Genomic DNA, 18,333 nt, shown 5'->3' on the forward strand with positions numbered 1-18,333 from the left:
TTTTTTTTTTTTTTTTTTTTTTTTTTTTTTTTTTTTTTTTTTTTTTTTTTTTTTTTTTTTTTTTTTGTCTAATGTTAAAGTCAATGGGACCAAATTGCAATATAGATAAAAATTGAAGACCAAAAGAAGAAATAAAAAAAAGAATGAGTTTGAGGTCAGGTTTTGGGTCTATGAATATTGTTTTTTTTATAGTCTCTCATGAACCAAATCTATACTTTTAAACCCACTTTATTACTATTTTCATTTTTTTTTTTTTTTTTGCCTCTCATTGTCCATGCTTTTTGTTTCCTGTTTTCTCTTTTCAATAGTAATATTAATAAAATAAAAAAGAATTAAATAGTGTAACTTGTTATTTATGTTTACCTACATTTATAAATGTTTCCCAATTGTTACATGTCTATCATTCAAATTATTGTTGGCATGTTTTTGAAGAAGAGAGCATAGATATAGGTATCATGTTAGGTGAGCCACCCACTCCCACATGTAGCCATCTGACCCATTCCAAAGTCTTAGGATTTAGAAGACTTTAGAAATGGTATGATTATAAGATAGTATGAGATGGAAAGGGTGAGGGCTAGAGGAAGGAAGGAAGGAAGGAAGCCTCATGGCTGTCGGTTGTAATGGTGAGTGGATGTAGATGGAAATGGCGTTTGCTGCCTTGGCTCTGTCTTTGGGGCCTACGCTCGTGGCTTGTGACCCACTCCCTCCTGTTTTGTTCCATACATATTTATGCCCTCAAAACCCATCATCATTATCATTGCCTTTCATAGATCATTATTCTACTCTTTAGGTTTTCCATCTTTAGGACTTTGTACAAACTTATCCATTGCCTTTATTCAACTTCTAGCTTCATATGAACAAACTACCTAGGTGGAGCTAACAAAACCTACATAACAAATAGGTTTGACGTTTTGGAGCTGATGTTGATTTCTTATACTAATTTCGACTTACGAGTCAATATTAATTTTTTATGACTTTTGTTATAACGAACAGTTTAAAAATTGTTTGGGTGTTTTTTTTTCTTCTTTACAAATGTTTCAATTGTTTAACAAAATATTTTAAAAATATTTTAATTTTAAACTAAATTCTAAAAGCAGCAAAACCAAGATAATTTTTTCTCTGAATTTTGAAAATAAGCATAAAAATAAATTACAAAATAAAAAAATAAAAAATTCAGAGGGGTAAGTAATGTTTATAAGCTTAATTTTCAAAAATAAAAAATAAAATTTAAATTTTCTTTCGGAAAGTGAATCTAAGATCTTGAATAGTATCTCTAAACATCTCGAATTCTAATATAAATAAATAGTCAATAATTTTAACGTATAAAACATATTTTTTAACTTGAACATAATACAGCTTGTAATGATATGATCCACACACCACACACATCATACCATTGGACTCATAGAGGAAAAAGGAAATTTCCTTAATTTAAAGTCTCTTTCAATCATAAACCAAATGGGTCCAAATTTGATTGATTCAATAAATTCACCCTTTATTCTAGAGTTTTAAGAAGCATACCCTACAAAAGGACAAAAAACTAGTGGATGTTATTGAAAGTAAATCAAATAAATCCCAAAAAAAGGACGAGATGTTTGCTTGGTAAAGCAACTAAAAGAAATGGTGGAAGAACCCATCATTTTTCTTAACCCCCTCATTAGATATCATTTCCAAAACAACTTGGCTGCCCATTCCTCTTCTTAATTGGATTAACAAACATTTGAAATCATCATTATTAAGAGTTTAATCATATTAGCTAGCTTAAGAACTATAAATTTGTTACGACGAACAGTTGAACATAAGACTGTGTTCAAATCCAACTCTTTACGAGTGCCAACAAAGATGCTTAAGAACTATACATAAGACTGTTAGAACATAAGACGATTGATCTGAGAGAGGAAACGAGTTGAACATAAGACTGTTATGATCAAATCCAAACTATAGCTTAAGAACTATACATTGATCTGAGAGACGAAACGAATGCTAGCAAGGATGCTGAGTACGAAGGGGGTGAATTATGAGATTCCACACCGATGGGAAAGGGCAACAAAGTATTTTTTTTAAGGGTGTGGAAACTTCTCTCTAGCAGAAACGTTTTAAAACCTTTAGGGGAAGCTTTTAAAGGAAAAACCCAAAGAAGACAATATCTACTAGCGGTGGACTTGGATTATTACACTAACCGTTAAAGTTCTATAGTTTGAACGATTGAAATAGAATTAAACCAATATCTATCTCTAGTTGGATGCTTAGATAGAATTGGAAAACCAAACCATACAAATTCTAGTTGAAATTGGTGAAGAATATGCAAAAATGAATGGAGGGTGTCCTTGAACAGTGTAGTTTGTTGTATTTGGCTATCAGATGTCTTTTCAGGGTAAGTGCTTGAAACAGTGATCTCTCTGCAGGCTGTAAACAACGACAATGCAATCTGTGTTGGTTTAAAAACTTTGCAAGAGATTCTTCTCTATTTGTTATGTTATTTCAAACTGACAAGATTTCTACCATCCATAGGAGCCAGAAAAAAGTGAAAAAGGCAGAGGCTTAGAATAAGAATGGGCAGCTCGATGGGTAAAAGGCTGTGCAACAAGCTGGTGGGTATGCAGAGAAAACGTAGCAATCAGAGTGGTGTGGTGCTGGAAGATTAGAACGCCAACCTTAGTTCTCTTCTAAGTTTCACCTATTAGAGACTAGTTAAAGTTTAGATATGATTTTACTTCGCATTTTCATGGCATTAAAGTTTCCATATAATTTTACTTGTATTTTCATGGCATAGGTATTGAAACTATAAGTTTCTTTTTGCATACATATATGATCGTATTACATTTTTTTTCATGAATATATCTCAATTGACATAAATTACGTATTTTATGATAGATTTTCATATGATTTCACTGCATTTTCATGGCATTAAAGTCCACCGTCGTTTTCGTAATTTTTTTTTAAATTACTTTAGTGTATCATTGGTGATTGAGTTTGTAACATATTATTGATAGATGTAAAGATAGGTTGATGTGTATTTTTTATTTTTTGAGTTTAAAATTGTGTTATATTTGTAATTTTTAGATTAAATTACAAGTTGGGTTGATATAATTCCAAGAAAAATAGAGTTTAGTCCATATGTTAAGCTTCATAGGATCCATATTCAGGGGTCACGTGCTAAGGAGCACATTCAATTATCTATATATCTGAGAGCCTTCATAATTCAGATACAATGACGTTATTATAGGATCTACTAGCTCGTCATGTGTGCCTCTTGTTAGAGCCGACTATGCTAAAAGAATTTTAAATTTGTGGCACTAAGTTTAAAGATAGAAATTATAAATTTTTAAAATTAACTTACCAAATATTGTACTAATTTTCCTATTATTTTGAATCAGACTATTGGGTTTGATGATTTTTGGGATTTGTACTAAGCTCACTCCACCATGTCTAGTTTCAATGCTTTGACACTAAACTAGGAAGATCTCCATATCATATTTATCTTATTTTTTAAAAAATTATTAGTAATTATTAAAAATATAAAACCAATAATTCCTGACGAGATTATTACATAAGTATTTTTTTTAATGCAAAGTAATTTTGAAGGTAAAAAAAAAAAAAAACTAAATTATAGAAAATATGGATAAATAAATAAAATTAATTATTTCAAATTTTATAAAATATTCAAAGCAAAAAATTATTAGATATTAAATAAATAATAACTTAAACAATGTGGATGAGTAAAATATTACCTATAAAAGTTTGAAGGAATATTATTAAACAAGTTTATAAGATTTTTTTAAAATGTGGTATTAAAATGTTTATTAATTATAATACTAAATTTTTTAATTTAGAAAAAAAAAATATGGTGAGGCTAGTATAATTTATTGGAATAACAACACGTGTCTTATAAGATGGGGTAGATCTCTAGAGAAAACTTTGGCAACATCCACGTGACATTGGGACGACATGTCACGTGATTCATTGTCCATGGAGGCTTTTTTTACTTCCATCCAATCACAGTCCTTCTTTCACGTGCAATTTTATTTTAGTTTGTTAAATTTCAATTTCAGCTTCTTTAAAGAGCTATTTGATTTTTATATATATATATATATATATATATATATATATTTTATATATGATTTCATATATGTTTAAAAAAAAATTATTTAATTTTCAAAACCTAATTTAAAATTAAAAAAATATATGAAAAGTAGATAATAAAAAAGAGTGAAAAGAATAATTTTATATCTAATAAATTTTTAAAATTTAAAAATGTCATCTTTTTAATAATTTTTTTTTATTATTTTGGAAAAAGAATTTATATCTATTTTGTTGGTCAATCTTTGCCTTTTGCTTGCTTTTCCCCCTTTATCTTTATCTACTTATATACAATAAAGGTTTCGAGTTTGACTTTGATTTATTCTTTGACTATATGATAAAATAATATAATTTAAAAATATCCTCTATATATATTTATATAAATTAATATTAAAAAAGTAATTATAAATACATTATAGTATCAATAATACATTTCTATTTACTATATACATTTAAAATAATTGTTTGCCAATGTTCGGGATCTCAAACAACCATCTTAAATTAATGGAATAGTCGAAAGAGTAGACTCGAAGTTTAACTGTATTAAAAGTCACAACTCAAATTATTACGGTCTCACAACGCAATCCATCAAATACTATCTGAATTTTTCAACTTTAAATGCAAGTTTAAATACTTGTATCACAACATGAACTTGAGACTTTTAAAAGTTAAAAAAACATTTTTTTTTGCTGGTACTTTCTATTTACATTCCTGTCTCTTAGAAAAAGTTGCTAAGTGATTGGACGAGACAAGTGCAAGTAGCTTGAATGTCTTACCCCGTCGTTAAAACACAAGATGGAGACATATCGACCTATATTTCCACCAATGAGATCCCAAAAACGGAGGTCGATTTTGGAAATGGAAAATGAATTTGTATCACGAGCCAATGTATAACCTTTCATACTAAAAATTTAATCTTTCTTTAAATTTTATTTTGATGAAATTAGTGAGAAAAAATGCATATAAATTGAAAGGAACATGGCACCACATGATGTCCATGGCACCATGCTTGATGGGAACTCAGCCACCTCTCTCTGCTAAACTTTTTTGTATGAAGGTCTGACAAAGGGTATTTATGTCACTTTATGTAACAGTTTGGTGGTTTGGATTAAGCGAGAGGTTAGTTAGTCGGTCTTCCCCTCTTCCTTCTCTGCTTTTTCATTTCCCTTCAGCTTCCAGAGATCTTCTACACAGACAAATTTGTTTCATACTCTTCTCTGTTCTTAATCCTCTGATTCAAACATTATTCTATACCTAATTTCAAAATTTCTCGATCTCCCAGCTGTTTTATTTTGAATTTTTGTTCATTTTTTCATCTGGGTCTGAACTTGATCGAATGTTTATGGGGTTTTCTTGGGAGAAGTTGTTAGCGACAGCATAAATAGAATCTGGGTTGAAGATGTCCTGGAAAATTAAGGCCGAGCAATCTTCACGGAGCGTTGTTCCTCAGAGATGGGCTGTTTTTCTTTGCCTGAGCAGCTTCTGTTTGGGGATGATCTACACAAACAGGTTCGTTTCTGTGAATTTTTGCTGAGGAACGTTGAAAATTTGATGGGTTTTTGTTAAATTAGCTGAGTTCTTATCGTTGTGGAGTTTGATCGATGATTGAGATGTTTTTCTTGGACTTCCAGGTTTTGGGTTCTAATTTGACCAATTTTTTTGGTTTTGGGTCTTTGTTTATTGGGGAAACTTTGCTGGTTTTCGTTTATTAAATGCAGCCGACAGTATTTATAGCTCTTCTTCTTTGGTCTGGAGGTTGAAGAACTGTTTCTTTTCACCATTTCTTCAATGCAATAAGATCTGCCATCCATATCCCATCTTCAATCTGACACTTGGCTGAATACTATGATGGTTTAGATTTATGGATTTGATTTCATTGTAAGCTTGAGTGTTCTTCTTTCACCGTGAATTATGGTAAAAAAGAGGTCTATTTCGAGGAGTTTAAGATTCAGCTCTGTCGGGAAGACTATTCTAATGTTTTGTTTAAGAACTAGAGATCCCATATCGATTGGAGAGAGGAACGAGAGATAGCGAGGGCGTTGGGCCTTGAAGGGGGTGGATTGTGAGACTCCACAACAGTTGGGGAGGGAACAAAGCATTCTTTATAAGGGTGTGAAAACCTCTCCTTAGTAAACACGTAGGAAGATCGAAAGGAAAAGCCCAAAGGGGACAATATCTGCCCGTGGTGGGCTTGGACTGTTACAAATGGTATTAGAGCCAGACACTAGGCTGTATATAAGTGAGGACATTGGGCACCGAGCACAACATTACAGAGATATGCTTGAATTTAACTGAAGATCATATTAAACTTGCTTGTAGGATGTGGACTGTTCCTGAACCTAGAGGAATCGCTCAAACTACGGCGTACGAAGCCAAAAAGTTGAAGTTAGTTTCAGAAGGTTGCGATTCGAAATCGGTAAGCATATTCGATGCTGTTCATGTAACTTGTCCAAAGCATACATGTCCAAGAAAGTAGCTACATTGCTACTTTTCTTTACCCTGTTATCTTTATCTTAGTTTTCTGATTTGTTTGTCTTATAGTTGGATGAGAAGGACGTTAAGCGTGTGTCGAGAAACATTTTCGGAGAAGTCTTTAAGACTCACAATGCCATACAGTGAGTGAAACCCGAAACTGTTTTACGAATTTATCACGAAGAATCCAAACTGCAAGTTTACTTTGATGTGGCTGTGCTATGCAGAACATTAGATAAGACCATTTCAAATTTGGAGATGGAATTGGCTGCTGCCAAGGCAGCACAAGAGTCAATACAGAGTGGTTCGCCTTCATCGGACGATCTAAAGAGTTCCCCGTCATCTGGGAGAAGAAGATACTTGATGGTTGTAGGGATCAATACTGCTTTTAGTAGCAGGAAAAGACGAGATTCGGTTCGTGCAACGTGGATACCTCAAGGTTAAGTAGAGTGTGACAGTTATGTTTCGGTTTGTGCTTTCATTTCTTCTTGTTTAAATTATGTGCTGATGAGAGTGGTTGAAAACTTGAAAAATAGGCGAGAAGAGGAAGAAACTAGAGGAGGAGAAGGGGATTATAATTCGCTTTGTCATCGGCCACAGGTACGTAACTTTTTATCGTTCGACAAGAACTATTAGCAACAAGATCCATGGACTTTCTTGTTATAATATGTAACAGACCAAGCCCATCACTAGCAAATATTGTTCTTTTTGAGCTTTCCCTCCTCGGCTTCCCCTTAAGGTTCTAAAACGCTTCTTCTAGAGGTTTTCACACCCTTACAAGGAATGCTTCATTCTCTTCTCTAACTGATGTGAGATCTCATAATCCACCCCCTTGGGGGCCCGGCGTCCTCGCTGGCAACCGCCCGGTGTCTGACTCTGATACTATTTATAACCGCCCAAGCCCACCGTTGGCATATATTGTCTTTTTTGGGCTTTCCCTTCTAGGCTTCCCCTCAAGGTTTTAAAACGTGTCTGCTAGGGAGAGGTTTCCACACCTTTACAAGGAATGCTTCGTTCCTCTCTCTAACTGACGTGGGATGTCACATAATATGTCGAAAAATCTTGAATGAGCTTCTTGTTCTTGATGGGCAGTGCCACATCCGGAGGTATCCTTGACAGAGCTATTGAAGTAGAGGACAAAAAGCATGGAGATTTTCTTAGACTGGTAGCGATTCGTGTTTCGAATACAAAGTTTTCATTTCTATTGCTCGTGACGCTTTCTTAAAACGACATGATCTTCAACCGTGCCATGTTTATCTACACAGGACCATGTTGAAGGGTACCTCGAATTGTCTGCCAAGACAAAGACATATTTTGCAACAGCCGTTGCAACGTGGGATGCAGATTTCTACGTCAAGGTTGACGACGATGTTCACGTAAATATAGGTAAGCAAACAGATTGTTTGTCAAACTGATGAACACGAGTTTAGTTATAAGAACGGATCTATATCAGTGACTTATATTTGAGAATAGGAATTGATATCGTTTTTTATACACGATCTCCTGATAGATATCTACATTGATTGTCATGATACAATAAGCTCATGTTCTTGAATTTGGTCTCAGCCACACTAGGAGAAACGCTAGTCAGACATCGATTGAAACGACGGGTTTACATCGGATGCATGAAATCAGGACCTGTCCTGTCACAAAAGTAAGCTTTAACCTTACCATTTTCTCTAGGTGAATGTCAAAACTGGGAAACCTCTGGTTTCTTAACCAAACTATGTATTGTAGGGGAGTTCGATACCACGAACCCGAACACTGGAAGTTTGGTGAGGCAGGTAACAAGTATTTCCGCCACGCAACAGGCCAGTTATATGCCATCTCGAAGGATTTAGCGACCTACATATCGATACACCAGTAAGCTTCTATCCGTTTTTTTTCTCGAAACCATTGATCTCGGAATTCATACCTCACAAGTTATCACACATTTGCATTGCTTCATAATTGTGGAATTTTCAGGCATGTTCTGCACAAGTATGCCAATGAAGATGTTTCCTTAGGATCTTGGTTTATTGGACTTGACGTGGAGCACATCGACGATCGGAGACTTTGTTGTGGAACTCCGCCCGGTAATTCCCATTTTCCTGTGTCACCATCTTTGTTAAAACACGCCACGTTTCTTGTCTGATAATAGACACTAGTTAAGTTTTCTCTCTCACATCGGTTGGGGAGGAGAACGAAAGGAAAAGTCCAAAAAAGAGGATATCTGCTAATGGTAGACTTAAGCCGTTACATGCAAAGCTCTGGTTAAGCTTGTTGTTTGATACAGATTGTGAATGGAAGGCACAAGCAGGCAACGTCTGCGTCGCTTCATTTGACTGGAGCTGCAGCGGAATTTGCAAGTCGGCCGAGAAGATTAAGGAAGTCCATCGTCGATGCGGAGAAGGCGAGAAGACATTGTGGAGTGCCACCTTTTAAAACGGCACAGTGCTAGCTTCATCTCGACTCGTTCCAAACTCGTGAAGGTCTACGGGCTTGCAAGTCCGGTTTTTGTACCGAATCTGTATCGTATTATCATTATACAGAGATAGAGATCGGTGAGCAAGGCAACTCCATGCGAGGCTGTGGAGAGTATTAGCCAAAAGTAGGCAGCTGAGAGAGCAAGAGAAGGGCTTCAAGGAATTCAAGCTCCTCATAATAAACACAATTCTTCTCATTTGAATAATATAAAGAATGGTTAGTTGCTGATTAATTATTTTCTCAACTAATTATAATGTCTTTAAATAATAATCTATATGATGATTACCATTAATGATTATGCTAATGATACAATTAATCAGATCTGTACGGACATAAATAACCAAAAACAAATAATAATTGGGAGTATAAAATATTTGAAAAAAAAAACAAAAACGAGTATTATAAAAGAATTAATACGACAAAATTTGACTTATTTTTAGATCAAATATTGAAATTATTTTACCGTGAAACTTCACGTGATATTGGCACGGCTCAATCAAAAAACAAAACCCAATAATTTTTTTGGACATTATCTTCTTATTGAACCGCACCAATATCCCGTTCGAATCAAAATCGTAAGAAAAAATATCAAACACCACTAAACAAAAAAAATAAAAAATTTCAAAATTGAGTTTTCTAAATAGAACAGCTTAAAAAAATCGAACTTTACTTATGGTATCTTGTTGTCCAACAGAGCCCTAAAAAAGAGAGAAGAAAATTAGGGGACCTAATTTTAAATAATTATTTTTGTTATTTAAAATCTAAAATTTAATTAAATTTTATGAACAAACTCAATAATTCAAGAGAAAAAAAAATTGAAAATTGAAATCTAATGGCTTCGAGATGCTACCATACCACAATTCAACATTTATCGAACAAAAACGATGATTAAATAAATTAAAAATAAAAAAAAAAACGTTAGAAAAGTATCAACAATGGGCACCTTCCTTCTTCTTTTCCTCGCCCGACCAACCAAACCCATGTTTTTTCGAGGGAGTTAAGAAAAGCTTGAGGTATGACACTAAAATGATGCATGAGAAAAAGGGTTTGGGAAGCATATATTTTAAGAGAGTTGAGAAGGGAAATGGAAGCATTAAAAGAGCATAACAACCAAGTAGGAGGGAGGTTGGGTAAATTTAAGGCCACAAGAAACAAAATCTGCAACTTTTAATGCTGCATTTAAAAGATGATGGGAAGAGAGAGAAACAATGAAATAGGAGGAGAGAGATTTTAGGGTTTAAGGGTTCTTTTAGGGTTTTGAAAGATGATGGGAAGAGAGAGAATTTAGGGTTTAAGGGTTTTTTTAGGGTTTTGAAAGATGATGGGAAGAGAGAGAATTTAGGGTTTTAAGGGTTCTTTTAGGGTTTTGAAAGATGATGGGAAGAGAGAGAATTTAGGGTTTAAGGGTTTTTTTTTTAGGGTTTTGAAAGATGATGGGAAGAGAAAATTTAGGGTTTAGGGTCTTTTAGGGTTTTGAGATGAGATATTGTTTACTAGTTCAGTTTAGAATTTAGGGTTTAGGGTCTTTTAGGGTTTTGAGATGAGACATGATTTACGAGTTCAGTTTAGAATTTAGGGTTTAGGGTTATGTTCTTCCATTAATGTTTTCTATGTTTAGTTAAAATGGATCAAGTAGACAAATAAAGGTTCGAATCATATTTTGATATTAAAATAGTTATGCATTGGGATTCGTTAATCATTCGATAGGTCTATCATCCTCTTACGATACTCGATACTTTAACTCATTCTAGGCTAATTTCAATTTTCTATTCTCGCTAATAGATATTGTTAGCTTTGTTTCGTTGCATATCGTCGTAAACCTCATAGTTTTAAAACGTGTCTGCTAAGAAGAGATTTTCGCACTCTTCTAAAGAATTTTTCGTTTCCCTCTCAAACTAATATGGGATCTCACATACAGAAATCTATTAGAATGTTTGATAAACGATATGATGGTGACCTAGAATGACATGACGGTAACGGAAACACTTGATTCAATTAAACATGAAAAAAAAAAATGTTTCGTTATGCTAAGTTTTTATTCAAATAATCTAACAGATTTTCTACTCCAATGATAATTTTGAAACGTTATATAAAATATTGCAATTTTTTTTTAAAAATAAATATATATTTTAAACCCTAATATATTTAAAAAAATATGAATATGGTCAACGGGTCAAAGTTATCACATTCTTCAAACCCCTTGCCACATGTTTGAGTTAAAAATAAAAACCTTCAATATTGTTTTAATAATAATGTAATAAATTCAATTTTTGACATTGGGCTTTAAGGCCCAACTACTCACTGGACTCGGTGTAATGATGAGCGTTAGCATCCAATGGGCCGGAGCCCATTAAGCAATAGAATGTGGCCCAAAAATTAAATAATAAATAACAATATTTAATTTTTAATGTTTTTTTACAATGAAATTAAATTATAACAATTTCAAAGTACAAAAAATATGGTAAATATGGTAAAAATTTAAACTCGGGATCTATTATTCTAAGGATTTGTTTTATGATAGTTTCGTATTAAAATGGTAGGCTAAGTAGATATGTAATTGAAAGAAGCTTAAGTTGCTAACGAGGTCGAGCTAAGGGGTCACAAGGTTAATGCATGAGTAAACAATGGATGTACAATCAAAGACATAAATGTAACAACCCAAGTTCATTAATAACAGATATTGTCCTTTTTAGGTTTTTCCTTTCGTGCTTTCTCTCAAGACTTTAAAACGCATCTGCTACAGAAAAGTTTTCACACCCTTATAAAGGATGTTTTGTTCTTCTCCTCAACCAAAGTGGGATATCACACATAATCTTCAATGAAGTGATGTTTCAGTATTTAACAAAGCATGTTTAAAATGAGCATCGAGCTTAGAAGTAGAAAACCAGTATAAAAACACACAACAGAGACCGAGAAATAGATGAACATATACCTGATCCATTTCGTGATTCTACATTCGGTTCATTTCTTCCTATCGAGTTTAGTACGATTGATATCGATTCTTTTAGGGTTAGACAACCTTAAATGAAGCATTACAAATGTACGAAATTTAAGGTACTCGTCACTGTGTTCGAGATTGAGGTAAGATTATAAAACCGGGATAACATGTATTGAATGAGAGTATTCTCCAAAAAGCAAAATGCATGAGTGTTCATTGACCATTCACACACCTCCAAAATAGTTCTCACCCTTTTCTCCTATTAGGGTTTCATTTTTTGTGGCCTTTAGTGAGGGTGGTGACTCCAAAATTAATAAGCAATCCAAACTCATTAATTATTACTTATAAATTTGACCCTCACCCTTTTTATAATTAAAAAAAGAGAAAAATGAATTTATAAAACGAGGTCAAATTTAGGATTCACAAATTATACAAAAACGTTCGAGTGATGATTCAATTCAATAATTAAAAAAAAAACGTTTAGATTGTGATGTTCCAAATTGGTTGGGGAGGATAACAAATCACAATTTAGAAGGGCGTGAAAGCCTTCCCCTATCAGACACGTTTTAAAATCTCGAGGGCAAGTTTGAAAGGGAAAGCCCAAAAAGGACAAATTGGGGAGGAGAACAAACCACCATTTATAAGGGTGCGAAAACCTTCACCTACCTAGTAGACGTGTTTTAAAGCCTTGAGAACAAGCCTGAAAGGAAAGCCCAAAAAGGACAATATATTCTAGTGGTGTATCTGGGCCGTTACATAAATGCTCGAAATCAATGGATAAACACGTTTTTAAACGCTCGTTCTTTTATCATATTTTACGAGTTCAGGGTTTAGGTATTATCAGTTGTATTTTTCGTAAATTGAAACTATGTTTATAACAACAAGCCGAGCAAGTTCAATTCTTTTTTATTTTTTATTTTTTTTGTTGATATTTATAAACTACCTAATGAACACAACACCTTCAAACTAAAGATTGAACACAAAAAGCAACCAAGTGAAACCAAGTGAGGTCCATCATCCCAACCCTAGCATGAACCTCACACACAAAGTTCATAACTTTTTATTCTTTTAGCAAATACTCGGCATGTTGTTCCAACAAGATGAGCCAAGGCTCCATTCGAGGACGGGTGATGCTACCGTCGATGTCGTTCCTACATTTGGCCGTTGCTCGTCTTCGTCACGGTTGCCATTCGTTTCACGCAATGACAAGTCGTCGTGTGTGTTGATGCCAAGGTCATCGTTGCTGTTATTGGGGTACAACTCCGGCACTGGCATTTCCGTTTGAAAGTTGCTGAGTAGGCTCATTAGGTCATCGTCAACCATTGAATCCATCTCCTCTAGAGGTTCCATTCTTTGTCTCTTTCCTGTACATGTTTTAAAATGTTATTTAAATAATACCAATTCACTCCTTGAATAGGGCATTTATCCGATTTTCTTACATTTTGAGCATAGTTTACTCAAGGGTAAAAGTGTAAATTCTTAAAATTTAGGATTAAATATAAACAAAAAAAAAAAAAATTTAAAATCTATGGACTAAACTAAAATTAAGTAAAAATATAATATTTTGAAATTTAAAATTATGGACAAAAAAATATATATAAATATAGATATATTTCTTTTGTAAAATAAATAGAATAATTAAAAATTAAATGTTTTTCCATTTAGCTAGAACAAAATGTCTAAATACACGAAAAATGGTCTTTTATTTTTAAAAAATAATTTCTAAATTTGGTAATTTTTTCAAAATTTTTCTTTTAATTTTAATACATTAAAACAAATTCCAATTAGGTTATTTTGTAAAAAACTGGGAAAAATTGTCCAAAAAAATGAGAATATATCATTAAATTATTATTACTTCCGTACAATAAAATATGATTTCTTTTAACAAATTTTTACAAGTTAATATTGCTCATTAAATTGAATAGGTTAATTAAATAATAATATCAATTAAAATAATAATAAATAAATAAATAAATAAAGCAAACATTGGAAATTAAATAAGCAACCATCACGTAAAAGCTTAGAAGAACTTACGAGATGACGAATGGGTGAAGCTGAAACCGTCGGAATGATTTTCTCCGGCGGGGACGGCGGCGTCTCCGCCACTGCTTCCTTCAACTGATCGTACATTTAAATTATTAGCACCTTGTTCCTCTGTAGATCCTTGCTCCGCCGTCCGTTTCAACTGGCCGCCGGAGGAGCTTTCTTCCTTCGTCTGCTTCCCATTACGAGATCGAGCTTCCGCCTCTAGCAATACAACGTCAAGCAATCCACTGTTAGCCCCCGCCATGATCCCATCGCCGCCACTGGTTCCGGAAGAGGCCGGAGTAGTGGAATGTGGCGGCGTTTGGATTGAAGGAAGCTCTGTTTCCAATCCCGGAATAAGGTGATTGAACGGAGCTCCAAGAAACATCGAATTCAGACCCGAATTATAATTACCCATATAACCTCCATAACTCAATTGCAAGGCGGCTTGCGACGGCAGCACCGGCAGCGGCAACGACGAAAGGGAATTATTATTAACCTGTTGTTGCCCAATTTGATGAAACGGCGAAACAGGGGAAAGCGGCAGAAATCCACCGCCGCCGTTGTTTTCAGTAAAGAACTTGAATTGGTTGGTGGGTGCTGCGTAAAACAACGACCCATCACTGAAATTCTTCTGGGGATTGTTCATCGTTGAAGAAAAATTGAAAACCGACACAGAATTTTGAATATTGTTGTCGAATTCAAGTTTCTGACGCAGAACAGAGACGTTGGTGGTGGTGGTAGAAGAGCGGTGATTTTGGTGTTGCCGGAGTTGAAACGCCGTCGCTTCCTGTTGAAGATCAAGAGGATAAAGAGGCAATCCAGCTCTTTGGCGACGCTTCATCCGTGTGTTCCAATAATTCTTAATTTCATTGTCTGTTCTTCCCGGTAACTAAAAACAAAAAAACAGAGCCAAACAATAAGAACACAAGATCAAAGTTAACATTTTCAAAATATTTCAAGAACAATATGAAAAAACAAAGAAATTCATGAATTTATTTGAATAATTCGTAATAAAAATAGTGTTATGAGGAAGGGGAGGAACCTGAGCAGCCATGCGAGCCCATTTATTGCCAAGCTTAGCATGAAGTTCAATGATGAGCCGTTCTTCCTCTTGAGAAAACGAGCCTTTTTTAAGGTTAGGCCGCAAATGGTTAGCCCAACGGAGCCTGCAACTCTTCCCACACCGAGGCAATCCGGTGTGTTTCTGAACCGCGTTCCAATTTCCTTCACCATGTTTCTGCACATACTCTATCAAGATCCCATCTTCCGCCGTCGTCCACGGCCCTTTCTTCAACGCCGGCTCGGCGGCGCCACCATCTTCTTGATGATCTCCATGGCTTCTCCTCCTCTCACCGTTGCTCTCAACCATAATTAAATTTTTTGTAAAACGATTTCTTCAACCAGCCCACAAAGTTTCTTCGTGGACCGTCGATTCAAAAAGCCCTTAATATAATTTGATTTTCAACTAGGGATTTCAATTAATCCTCACCGCCCAAAACCCACAAAATTTTTAAAATAAAAATTCAAGAATTTCAAGGCTTTTAAATTCTGATTGTTTCAGAGAGAGTTCCCACCAAGAACAAGAACAAAAAAGATTTTTTTTTTTTAATTTAATTTTTTTTTATTAAGAGAGAAAGAAAAAAAAAATGAGTTACTGAGAAATGAGGAGACATGAAGCGCGGCTTTATTTAGAGGGCGGAGCTGCCATTTCGCTCCGGATTGCATGCTAAATGCTACGTCCGTCCAACGCATTTCCCCTTTCCATTTCTACCCCTAATCTTTTCTCCTTTCCTTTTATATTTTCTCAAGGGTATTTTCGGTACTTCACACTTCTAATTTACCTACATAAAAATTACCAGGGTTATTTGCATAATATTTACCCAGAATTTCACTGGACAACGGCTAAATATTGTGAGATTATTATCTTTACCATGGTTGGTTTTAACCAATTTTAATAATTTTTAATGAATTTAAATAATTTATTTCTTTTTTTTAATGGATATTTACAAAAACGAGTAAAGTCTCGGTGCAGCGAGAAACTTATTTCATTTTAGAGAGGAATGCTTTTTCCTTTTTCTTCAATGAAGGCTTTATCGGAACTAGCGAGTTCGAGAACGATTGACACTTTGATGATTAGTAGATACAATGCCAAACTGTATTTTTTAAACTTTCTTTTATATATATCTAACAGTCGCCCGGGAAATGTGAGGTAAATTCCGTAACGCTTGTTTCTTTTCGCGTATTCTATTCCGGGAATTTTACTTCTTTTTCCATTAATATATTTTTTTAATATAAAAAAAATACTTTTCATTAGTGTAAATGTCTTTCCATTTCACTCTATATTGGTTTTTGACTGAATTAATTAATTAAAATTAAAATTTGCAAATTTTCAGTGTTTTTATGTATGCATGATTTCTTTTTCAACACGTTGTATACAAATAATTCATCCTTTTTCTTTTTTTTTTTCTTTTTTTTCTTTTAATTAGTGTGCATGTATGTAAATACATGTCAAAATTTTGTGTTAGCTTAAAAAAAATAATAAATAATAATAATAAAATAAATGGTAATTATTTAAAAAAAAACAAATACATTTAATTTTACAAAGTCAAACCTTCCAACTCCTGTTACTTTTTCGAACATATAATGTGACTATAGCCTGACGTAACAATTTAGCTCCTAAACTTTAATATATTTAATTCTTTAATTCATAAATTTTAAAATATAACGATTTTTCTGGTAGATCAAATATATCACGTTTAAATAAAATGTTATATTGTAACGACCCAGGATCTGGGTCGTTCCTCTTTGGGCTTCCCCTCCGGGGGCCCAACATCCTTGCTGGCACTCTTTTCTTCCTACAATTGGTGTGAGATCGCCCCAAATCCACATCCTTTGGGGCCCAATATCCTTACTAGCACACCGCCTCGTGTCTACCCCCTTCGAGAAATAGCGAGAAGGCTGACACATCTGTAATGACCCAGATCCACTGTTAGCTGATATTGTCCTTTTTGGGGTTTATTTTTCGGGCTTCCTCTCAAGACTTTAAAACACGTCTGCTAGGAGAAGGTTTTCACACTCTTATAAATGATGGTTTGTTCTCCTCCCAATCAATGTGGGACATCACATATATACTTTATTTTTTTATTATCAATTATTTGATTAATAAAAATATACTTGATTTAGACAGTTATATAAATAGTCTGAGGCAAGAAAATGGATTTTCGAGTTCATGATCATGAACATCACAATGAGATCATACATGATTATGAGATCCCACATCAGTTGGAGAGAGAAATAAAATATTTTTTTATAAGGGTGTGAAAATCTCTCTCTAACAAATGCTTTTTAAAAACGTGAGGCTGACGACGATATCTAACGGGTCAAAACAGATAATATCAGATAACGATGAGCTTGAGTTGTAGAGATACGTAGGCTCTTCTTTTAAATTTATATTTTTCTTATGGAATTTGTATTGAGTTTTGTAGTTGAAGCTTTGAACGTGTGAGCTAAACTCGTAATCTTAGGGATGGTTGTAACCTTCTTATCAATCGAATATTTGATTGACGGATTTTGTTGTATTTATACTATTATGTGTGTTATGCTTTCAATTCTTTCATCTCTCGTTAAATGTTATTGATTCTAAATTTATGTTCGAGAACGATAATTTAGGTTATAACTTATTTCGTAAGATCTCGAGATTTAGAAGTAGATTCAACATCTTTAATATTAATGAATCAAAATAGAAATATCGAGATTGTAACATTTATTTGAAATTTATAATCTTAGTTTCAGTTAATTGATTCCTTTAAAATCAAATCTCCAAGACATTTTTTTTCTCTGATTTATCTCACATTTATTTTTAACTGTGTTCATGGGTCGGGTCGGGTCGGGTCGGGTCGAGTCCAGACACAATCCAATGGCAACATATCTCGAGTATTGCAATTGAGTACGAAGGAAAGAAGATGGGCCCGAAATTTGAAAATGGGCCGTCGGAGGGAGAAGGTTTAGTTCAGTTGTACGCGGCCCCAAACTATTGGGCCGAAGCAAGTATAATCGTGGCCCAATGTTTAAATATATATATATATATATATATATATATATATATGAAATGCCCTATAAGTTTAATTCACTTTATTTTAATTTAATTTTTTTTTCCTATAGTTTTATTTTAGTCTATAAAAAGTTGGAGAAAATGAAAATAGTCGGGGTGTTACATACAAGCTAGCTCGAATACCGACAAAAATCAATTTACCATCTTCTTTGCTGGTAACTGTATCAACTAAGCTCATAAACTTTTATACAATTGACTCACTTATTAAATCTAAGAATTTCGTGGCTATAAGAGTATA

The 18,333-nt window shown here is 33.9% G+C and overlaps 2 protein-coding genes across 5 annotated transcripts; one reads left to right on the forward strand and one right to left on the reverse strand.

Annotated features, from left to right (window-relative positions):
- The first annotated feature begins 5,097 nt into the window (after window positions 1-5,097).
- LOC111486033 (probable beta-1,3-galactosyltransferase 2) lies at window positions 5,098-9,262 on the forward strand. 3 transcript variants are annotated; one of them, XM_023133033.1, is made up of 12 exons: window positions 5,098-5,199; window positions 5,444-5,589; window positions 6,400-6,496; window positions 6,622-6,695; window positions 6,780-6,991; window positions 7,089-7,152; window positions 7,645-7,717; window positions 7,818-7,938; window positions 8,119-8,206; window positions 8,290-8,415; window positions 8,518-8,627; window positions 8,828-9,262. In XM_023133033.1, the coding sequence occupies exons 2-12, from the start codon at window positions 5,480-5,482 to the stop codon at window positions 8,974-8,976; spliced, it is 1,224 nt and encodes a 407-aa protein (XP_022988801.1). In that variant the 5' UTR covers window positions 5,098-5,199; window positions 5,444-5,479; the 3' UTR covers window positions 8,977-9,262. The 3 variants fall into 3 exon arrangements, with proteins under 3 accessions (XP_022988801.1, XP_022988800.1, XP_022988802.1); XM_023133032.1 differs by lacking the exon at window positions 5,098-5,199 and having other exon boundaries at window positions 5,214-5,589; XM_023133034.1 differs by lacking the exons at window positions 5,098-5,199; window positions 8,828-9,262 and adding an exon at window positions 8,682-8,755 and having other exon boundaries at window positions 5,214-5,589; window positions 8,518-8,639.
- Window positions 9,263-12,847: 3,585 nt separating this feature from the next.
- LOC111485996 (transcription factor MYB101-like) lies at window positions 12,848-15,606 on the reverse strand. 2 transcript variants are annotated; one of them, XM_023132982.1, is made up of 4 exons: window positions 15,027-15,606; window positions 14,396-14,873; window positions 13,991-14,203; window positions 12,848-13,320 (listed from the first exon to the last, which is right to left on the reverse strand). In XM_023132982.1, exons 1-4 carry the CDS (start codon window positions 15,351-15,353, stop codon window positions 13,025-13,027), a joined length of 1,314 nt encoding a protein of 437 aa, XP_022988750.1. In that variant the 5' UTR covers window positions 15,354-15,606; the 3' UTR covers window positions 12,848-13,024. The 2 variants fall into 2 exon arrangements, with proteins under 2 accessions (XP_022988750.1, XP_022988749.1); XM_023132981.1 differs by having other exon boundaries at window positions 13,991-14,873.
- Between the last annotated feature and the right edge of the window lie 2,727 nt (window positions 15,607-18,333).

The sequence above is a fragment of the Cucurbita maxima genome, unplaced genomic scaffold (genome assembly GCF_002738345.1).
Source record: "Cucurbita maxima cultivar Rimu unplaced genomic scaffold, Cmax_1.0 Cma_Scf00011, whole genome shotgun sequence".
NCBI classification, from domain to species: Eukaryota; Viridiplantae; Streptophyta; class Magnoliopsida; order Cucurbitales; family Cucurbitaceae; genus Cucurbita; species Cucurbita maxima.

Excerpts from the sequence above, each read along its gene's own strand:
- LOC111486033 (XM_023133033.1), top strand. The coding sequence starts at position 5,480 with ATGTCCTGGAAAATTAAGGCCGAGCAATCTTCACGGAGCGTTGTTCCT. Across the intron at positions 6,497-6,621 it reads AAGGTTGCGATTCGAAATCG|TTGGATGAGAAGGACGTTAA; the intron begins GTAAGCATATTC and ends TTTGTCTTATAG. Across the intron at positions 6,992-7,088 it reads TGCAACGTGGATACCTCAAG|GCGAGAAGAGGAAGAAACTA; the intron begins GTTAAGTAGAGT and ends CTTGAAAAATAG.
- LOC111485996 (XM_023132981.1), bottom strand. The coding sequence starts at position 15,353 with ATGGTTGAGAGCAACGGTGAGAGGAGGAGAAGCCATGGAGATCATCAA. Across the intron at positions 14,874-15,026 it reads GGGCTCGCATGGCTGCTCAG|TTACCGGGAAGAACAGACAA; the intron begins GTTCCTCCCCTT and ends TTTTGTTTTTAG. Across the intron at positions 13,321-13,990 it reads CTTCACCCATTCGTCATCTC|GAAAGAGACAAAGAATGGAA; the intron begins GTAAGTTCTTCT and ends AAACATGTACAG.